This window comes from Solea solea, chromosome 1 (genome assembly GCF_958295425.1).
Source record: "Solea solea chromosome 1, fSolSol10.1, whole genome shotgun sequence".
In the NCBI taxonomy this organism is placed as follows: domain Eukaryota; kingdom Metazoa; phylum Chordata; class Actinopteri; order Pleuronectiformes; family Soleidae; genus Solea; species Solea solea.
Window position 1 is genome coordinate 10,736,480 of NC_081134.1, and position 8,979 is coordinate 10,745,458.

At 39.7% G+C, this 8,979-nt stretch overlaps 1 protein-coding gene across 1 annotated transcript; it reads right to left on the reverse strand.

Moving 5' to 3' along the window:
• Positions 1–194: 194 nt before the first annotated feature.
• Positions 195–7,461, reverse strand: LOC131470598 (mitochondrial adenyl nucleotide antiporter SLC25A24-like). The gene is made up of 10 exons (XM_058646523.1): positions 6,767–7,461; positions 5,724–5,850; positions 5,476–5,563; positions 5,256–5,367; positions 3,910–4,068; positions 3,653–3,805; positions 3,460–3,567; positions 3,200–3,367; positions 2,886–3,036; positions 195–1,611 (listed from the first exon to the last, which is right to left on the reverse strand). The coding sequence occupies exons 1-10, from the start codon at positions 6,944–6,946 to the stop codon at positions 1,427–1,429; spliced, it is 1,431 nt and encodes a 476-aa protein (XP_058502506.1). The 5' UTR covers positions 6,947–7,461; the 3' UTR covers positions 195–1,426.
• Between the last annotated feature and the right edge of the window lie 1,518 nt (positions 7,462–8,979).

Sequence of the window (8,979 nt, forward strand, 5' to 3'; positions counted from 1 at the left end):
ACATGGCGTACGAGAAAGTTGGCGAACATTTCAAATTTCTTCCAACACACAACAAAACTCTTATAACTTCGTAATGGAAGGTCCGATCTCAACCAAACTTGCGATGATCGATGATGGGCCATTGCTGGAGATGTCTGTGCAAAAACTGTTTGAAAACATCGCCTCCTGTTGGTGGCAGAAAATAAAACAACAAGTACTAGTAAAACTAGTTCTTTATTATCTTTCCACAGAGTGGAACTCTTAACATGCCTCATAATCTTCAAACCAGCAGTGATACCGTTCTTAATAAAGCCTTCAATCAAAGACCATGTTCAACTTCGATATGAAGTTTCCACATGTTCAGGTTAATGACATTAAAAAAAAAGTCCACACTCACAACTCATGAAGGAAAACAAAAACCTGACTGCAAATGGCAAATCACAACCACTTGCGACACACAGTGACAGAACAATAAACAGAAGTAATAAGATCACACTGTGGATGTTTATGGTGGTGATGGAAGACACAAATGTGCTTTCAACAAGCTTTTCAACTCAGTGATAAAACACAGTAGTGTTGCTTTAAAAATGCATCAAACAGTAGTAACCATCACTCAAACCATAAATAAACAGAACTATAAAATATACTGTATACATACACAAATATACAGCATACTTATATATGTTAAAAAAACAAATATCTGCTGAAAGTTCACATCGAGTGGCTGTAAGGCACATTTACATGATAACATGGCCCTTTGAATGACTGGTGTTTGCATTGCACAACATGTGTGTGTGTGTGCGTTTGTGTGTTTTCATACACTCAGTATTCTAGCGTTAACAAGTATTGATTTTCACGGCCATTTATTTTTAGCCGACAGCTGTAGACCGGAGCAGTGTTTGTCTGGAGCTAAAGTCCCTCCAGGGTAGATGTTTATTTTGAAAGGTATTAAATAACCTTCAACCAGTGGGAACTTAAAAACATCCACAAGTTGGCCTGGTGTACAATTTCCTGAATAGGAATCAAATAAGATATTAATCCTAGCATGTACAGGCTTCATCTTTCTCTGAAGAAAACATTTTCTTTTGGGGAGCACAAATATGGGTCCCACAGATATTCAACTTTGGTTGATCACAGTCTCGAAAGAAAAACAGTAGGATAAATTAAATATAAAATTGTAATTGTAGACATGTTTGACAATGTGTACAGCTGTCTCAAGTATTGCTTTGGACAATGTGTTATGTGTAATAGCAGAATAAAAATTAAAGCATGCTCACCACAAATCATTAATGCTTATGCTACAGACAGACAACCCTGGAGTACATGCAGTTTTCCATTCACTGAACTCCTGTGCAAGCTCAAGGTAGTCATGCTCCGTGTGTTTCACGGCCATCTCTTTTTGGACTTCAGACAATTAGGGTAAATGTTCTTATTCTATTTGCTTGCATTATCGTTTGGAGATTCCTAAGCCAGTCTTCATATATTCGTAAACTACATAGCTAATGCTGACAGCAGGAATGACTTTCATGAAGTTTGGCAGGATGCCCCTGTAGAGTCCGAAAAAACCATCTCTGGCAACAATCCTCTTCACGAGAGAACTCATGGAGGGCTGGTCTGATGGATCCAGAGATGCTGTAAAGAAACATAAAGTTACAACTTGTTTCCAAATTTCACTCATTCATATTATTGTCCAAGAGACAGTTAAACCTTCATGTAATTCTAAGGTTTTTTTTCTTCCTATTTATCCAGGCTTGGGACCAGCACGAGTACACTGGATTTACAGCAGGGGTGTCAAACATACGGCCCACGGGCCAGAACCGGCCTGCAGTGGGTTCAATCTGGCCCGCAGGATTAGAATCTACTCCTAGTGTGAAACCTGTAGGTTGTAATGCACATGTGTAAATGGTAAATTTAGGCGTAATACTTTGAAAATTGCACTTCATTAAATGCAACACAAAGGAAACAAACTCAGAGTTCTTGTTGTTTATAGGTTATTATGCTATTATTTTATTGGTCCGGCCCACTTGTGATCAAAATGATGCTGTATGTGGCCCCTGAACTAAAATTATTTTGACATTCTGAGTGTCCAATTAATCGGGCTGGGCTTCGAGCTGGCAACCCTCTGGTCACAAGCCCAATTCCCTTCCACTGGGCCATGGGCTGCCCCCTTTATATGCATAATGTAAATAAACCAGTATTTAAGCGGTCATGATTCATCTGTTTTAGGTTACACCACAAAGTACTTAAACTGTAGTGTGTAACTTTTGAATACAAACAAAATGTCCTTGAGATTAAAATCATGGTCAAATGAGTTCACACAATGCTGATTAAGCCTGTCAGCTCCACACGACTTTCAAACGCTCCCTAAATCCGCTGTGATAGTTGACAGAGCCCGTTTTCAAATGAAGGACGCAGCATACAAACTGATGTTACACTGTTTCTGTTTATAGAGACTAAACAGAGGCAGAACAACAACTTCAACAACAAACATGACCAAAGGTCACCCACTGCAGCTTTAAATCAATATAGACCATTCATCACAGTGTGTACAATTAATTACAATGTCTTGCTTCTGATGAGAAAAACATGCTGTGTAATAACTTGTGTACATACTGTAAATAATAGATGTTGTTGCAGCCGTTATAATGTATGTGTATGGATTATTTATTAGTATTCATTCTGAACACTTGGAAGGCATAGAGTTGATCTCTTCGGGACAGGTTGGGAGTGGTGGCACTGTTGCTATTGTGATATAACATAACATCAAACAGTTTTACAAGCTAGAAAAGCCACGTGTATGGAGTCAATTCGTCCAGATTAGTTTTATCAAGTCCAGAAACTTGGCTTTGGTTTTATCAAGTCATTTTATGGCTTTGAGAGGCAATAATCACCACAGTTGAGTTTACCTTGTGCCTGCATACGTGTGCGTACAAGTGCAAGTGGATAGCTGGCCAGTTGGCCACAGGTACTAGAGATGGTCCCGCAGCCCAGCAGCACCAGAATTCCAGGGTTAGCCGAGTCTTTGGCATGGTACGACAACCACGTGTTCTTTAGACTCTGAGAAAAAGGAGAGAGCGTGTACCTCAGCAAAACACAGAAATAGACTTCTCTGATTGGATTAAATGCAGCCTTGCAATTCCAGATGATTTGTTTTTTTGTCATGATGAATTAGTTCATTATACAAAGTGCAAAATATCATTCATTAAAAAAGCCTGCATACCTCATAAACAGCGAGGTCTATCCCAGCGTAGGGAATGATGCCGATTAAGTTTGGAATGTAGCCCTTGTAGAAAGCTTTAACACCCTCCTTCCTCAGGATATTCTTGGCACAGTCAAACACTCCTGAATACTGGCCGGTCTTTCTCAAAGTCAGTCGTGTTTTCAAAACCTTCACATTATAAAAGAAGATAAAGTTGTTGATATTTCTGACATTTTATTTATTTATTTTGGGGAAAAGACTTTGTTCAGTCGCAGTCTTACCTCCATTGGGTAGATGGCTGTCTGTGCTGTGGCTCCTGCCAGAGAGCCAGCCATAAATCTCTTGTAAGTCTCAATATTTTTGCCTTCTGATGATAACAACTTCTTATACTGCAACAAAGTCACATAGCGAGGAAACAATCAGCATGTCAGATATTTGTCACAAATATGTCTCTTCATAGAGGCGGTCTCTCACTTGTTCATAGGCCATAAATTTGATCGCTGTCTCAGGTGCAATCTTTAAAACGTTGATTCCATTTCCCCTCCAGAGTGAACTCAGACCTCCCTCTTTTATCATTTGCCTGAAGCCTCCGACCAGGCCTATCCTGTTGTTCTTAGAGGAATGAACCTGCAGTAGAAAAGATGATTATGATGTCAGATGTTGACATGGCTTGTTCATCTATGGAGAAAAAAAAAAAGAGACATTTGGTCATTTTCTTTTACACATTTCACCTGCATGAAGACTTTCATCCTGTCCAGAGGGGCAGTGCCAGTGCGAGAGATGGCTCCTGCCACAGCGCCAGCAAAAAGCTGCTTCCACCAGCCACCAGAGCTTTTCTCTTCTTCGGTGAACTCATCGGGAATGGCCAGGCTGTCCCCTATATCCAGCATCTAGTGTGTTAAAAAAAACAAAAAACGTTCTTACTCACTAATAAAATCCTCATGTTTATAGGGTGAGGCAATTGCTGGCATAAGAATTTTGGAATATATAATTGTGATAATAGATGCACCACAAATTATCTGGAGTGGAAAGAATACTTTTTTTCTCAATGCCGTCATTGAGAAAACTATTTGTATAAGAGTCAAATGAACTGATCAACTTTTTATAATCAATCAAATAATGAAAATAATGGAATATTGTAGTGAGAGAGTAGTGAGTGTACAGCGGGTTGTCTTCCCACCAGAAGGTATTCAGGGTTTGATTGTAGGCTCTTCTAGTGCTACATGTGGATGTGTCCCTGGGAAAGACACTTAATCACATGTTGCTCCTGACATCACAGCTACCAGCATGTGAATAGCTCTGATAGTTGAAAAAGCACTGCACACCGATTGAAGTTGAGCTGTATGTGTGTGTGTGTGTGTGTGTGTGAATGAGTCAACGGCAAAACTGTGGCACTGTAATCATCAAGACTAGAAAAGTGCTGCATAAACAGGCCATTTGCATACAGGCCATTTACATACAGGCCATTTACATACAGGCCATTTACATGTACTCCGTTTCTCTTTCTCTCTTTTTGTGGTTGTCATTGTGGCCAAGAAAACACTCACAGGGTAATGTCACACTTCTCCTTTTGAGATCTAGTTCAAAGCAGCACTTTTTTTTCCATGACTGTGTACCAAAGAGACGACACTATTTACAAAACCTTAAAGGTACATTTTTAACCGTGAGGACCTCTTTTTTGATGTAATCATTTGTTTTTTTAAAAAGGGCCACATTATGGGGAAACACTATAAGTGCTGTAGTAGTCACAATTTTAGTAAATCAACAAAGAAAGTGTTCTTACTTCTTATCCTTGAGCTAGAGGTGCTTGTGAAATCATAATCACTGAGCTGACCCAGCCCCCATCATGCATGTTTTAGCCGTTTCAGATAAACAAGTTCACTGTTTTCCTAAAAGCATTAAGGTGTCTATTACAAACATGGTATATGGCAGCAATTTAATACAATGCAAGACAGGAGCTGCGGTTGAGTCATGCACATGTACTGTACACAACTCGGTCCAGGTTTGTTACTAAGTTATTCCCCTGCACTGCCCTCTGTATCTGTGGGTGGAGTGTTTGTGTGTGTGACTCTTGTACCGAGGAGTGTTTCCAGTAGCGTATGATCTCTTCCAGATTGTGGCCAGGGTAAAACAGGAAGTGTTCCCTCCACTCAGTCCAGTCCACCATCATAGTGCCATCAATGTCCATACTGAGAAACAAACACAGAGAACAGGTTACTTAGATTACTGATACTATGATACTGATACTTAAACTAGATAAAAACATGTTACATAGTGGGAAAAGGTGGAAGTCAAACCTCTGTAAGATTTTCAGGGCATCCTCTCTGCTGACGTCCATGCCCAACTCTGCAAGACTCTGCTGGATCTCTGTGGCATCAATGCGGCCTGAGGCAATAAAAAAAAAAGCAACCCTGTACTGAAACGTGTGCCACTATAAACAATAGACACGTGGCCTAGTAAACATTCTCTGGCATTATTCGTCATTAGGTGTGAGCGCTCGTGCCAAGCACTTTAGCAATGAGGCAACATTTCACTCACTGCCTACCGTCATTGTTTCGGTCTAAACTCTTGAACGTCAGCCGCAGCCTCTTCTCATGCTCTTTCAGGTATCTGGTGAACTCGTTGAAGTCCAGACTCCCATCTTTGTTCTGGTCTCCAGACGACACGATCTTCTGCAGAGACCAAAGACCAAAGATCAAACATTAAAGATCATCTGTGTATAGGTCACAACTACGTCAACAGACGTCCCACTAACCTGTCCATCTACTTTCTGTCAAAATGCTGAATGTCCAGTTTTTTGTGTGTTTGTTTTCCACTATAGTTCGACTATACATGTGGGGGAGAAAATCAATTAAATGGCGGGCGTGTATGTCTGACTTCCCCTCCGTAGGTGGCGCTGTATTTCCTATAAGCTAGTGTGTATCCGTTTCCTGTAGACCTTTACGTCACAGAACGGCGAAAGGTGAGATGGATGTTTCGTACCCATCTCTTCCTCCGTCCAAAAGTGGGTCTTCTGTGGAGCTTCCGCTCTCGCCGAGGCTATCATGTTGTTTGTTTTTTTTCCAGGGAAACAGAACTGCAGTTTATACTTTGTCTCCTACTTCCTGGTCAAAGACCAGGGAGGAAATTTTGATGCATGCGCATAACACTAAGTCCGACTTCAGTCCGACTAATCGTATACATGCAGGAATAATCGGACTATGTGTCGCATTATCCAGGTATGTTCGACTGTTTAACAGTCGAACATAAACGTAAATCAGACTTTTAACATGCATGTAAACGCCTAAGGGCCTTACAAGTATGTATTTAGTTTTCTCGCACTGTAGTGCAGACACAAAAGATTTGAGAGTTTCAAGAGTGTGTTTTTAAATGGCCAAAGATATCAGCCAAAATACACTGCAACAAGCAGCAAATATACAGTTAATGCCATGGGCTACCCTGATATCTACAGCTCGGCATTGGTCATAAAAAGGCACATATCGGTCGAAAGTCTCGGATATGAATATGCAACAACAGCAGAGCAGGATCTTACGCCCTGACTACACCTCGACTCTACCTTCTCGTGTCCCATATGTTTGTTTATCTCACCTGTGCAGCCCCCTGGCGGAACATGCCCATCGCTTTAAGGCCCGCTCGCAGTTCAGCGACATCCACCTTCCCATCTTTGTTGGTGTCGAGTCTCTCGAACAACTCCTGGTATGACTTGCTACTGTCGGCATCCCAGCACCGAGCGCTGGACAGTAACGCTGCGCGTAACGCCTCATACATGGTCACCCTGAATGTGTAGCGTCCGAACCCACGAGCCCTCCTTCCTGTTGTCAGGTCAGGTTATTGATGTTGTTTTTTAATCCATGCTGAAAACCATCCGTGAATCGTGGAGAAACATTGACACTGACGATCGCGCTGAAAACACTTGTCCTCTGCAGTTACTTTATTTTGCAGCAGCTCGCCCCGCGCGGAGGAGAAGGAGGTGTAATCGTAGTGATTCTGTTCTGCAGCAGTCGATGAGGGCGGAGTCAAGGAGGTGACGTAGTTCCTCGACGTTTAAGGAAAAAAAGCAGGAATTTTGAGAATGTAAGAGACGTGTGTGTAATAAACTAACACCGGATTAACTGAAAATATAATCTGAATCATGCCTCTAAATGTGGCGTTATTTTACACTCAAATCCGTTTTACAAGTGCAGTTTCATGACAAATTTTAACTAATCTGAAAGGACGTGTCATTTCACAACACAGTATCCTATTCCCTGCTCGCCACTAGAGAGCAGTGTTTCATCAGACAAACGCCACTACAACAATTACTAATGTGGCCCACTTTTCACCATTGGTGGAGAGAGTACTGAAATATTCTACTCAAGTAAAAGTACCACTACTTTCATAAGATTTTACTTAAGTGTAAGTAAAAGTACTGGTCTAAAAATGTACTCAAGTTAAAGTCAAAAAGAGTAAATGTTAGTTACTCAGCATAAAAGAGTAATAACAAGTTTATACACAGTTAAAACACAGTTCTCCAACTGTGTAACTATTATTCTTCTCCCATGAAAAAGAAATAAACACAACATGACTGAAGAATGCAATAAATAGGATTTTTTTCATCTGCTTGATATCGAATCCAGTGATTTTGACCAGTATAGGACCAATACCGAGTTACCTGTTTATACTTTTTAAGACTGATCTGATCAAAAATATATGACTCTTTGAAGCTTGATTGTTACTGACATTGATTTCAAATCTTAAAGTCTAATTTTTCCTTTTTTCTGTTATTTTTCATTGACCTCAGGTCCATGAAAAAATTACAGGTGTGGACCTCCTGTAATATCCAGACCACTGCAAGATAAAAGGTATTCCAAGGAATGTATTTGCTTGGAATCATTTGGCTCTACATTTATTTGATTTATTTCATGCTATTTTAAAAGGGACAAAGCATATTTAAGAACATCAATATGCCAGAGTTAACAGAAGCATGGCAGGTGACAGACAATACATACTGCACAATTTATTTTTTTAAGAACATACATACGATAATTGCTAATATTTGCTCCTCCTCTTCCCATTTAATGTTCTGCAAAGATGAAAGTATAGATCAAAGATCAAATCTATCATGTTCTCTGTCTGTTTATGTGCCTCACACACAGCCACACAGATAATCAGTGGCTGATTGATTCAGCCTTTGTGACAATCTTAAATACTCTGGCAATTTTCCATGCTGATTGAATCAGATATTTAAACAGGTCAGTGGGAATCTTTAGTGGTGCTGAGGAAGCTGTTGAGTATTACAGATATAGTGATTAGTCTGTTTCATTTATATTTCAGGATTTTATGTATTTGAAACACAAACAAACGAACATTTAAAATGACAAGTAGCAAAAGCCTGCCTGTTAGGATTTGAAGGAGCGCTTGATTGCGATTACAGTTTTTTACTTAAAATATTGAGAATTAACACGTAGTATTAAACTTGTAATATTAAAAAAGTTGTAATATCACAAGAATAAACTCATAACATTATGAAAATAAAGTCATAATATTACAAGAATAAAGTCGTAACATTATGAGAATAAACTTTTATTTATTTTTATTATATTTATTGAATTATTATTAATCAAGCAAAGACAATCAGCTGCATCCAAATACTTAATCTTTTGGCACATCAGCACCACGTTATCATTCGCATCAGGACTCTGAACAGATTGTGCAAGAATTCGCAAGTGCAAGTTTGTTTGGAAGAAAGAATCACACATACATCATCTCTTTTGTGGAGGAGGAAATGGCTGGTATTTTATTTAAAATTAATTGAAATAATG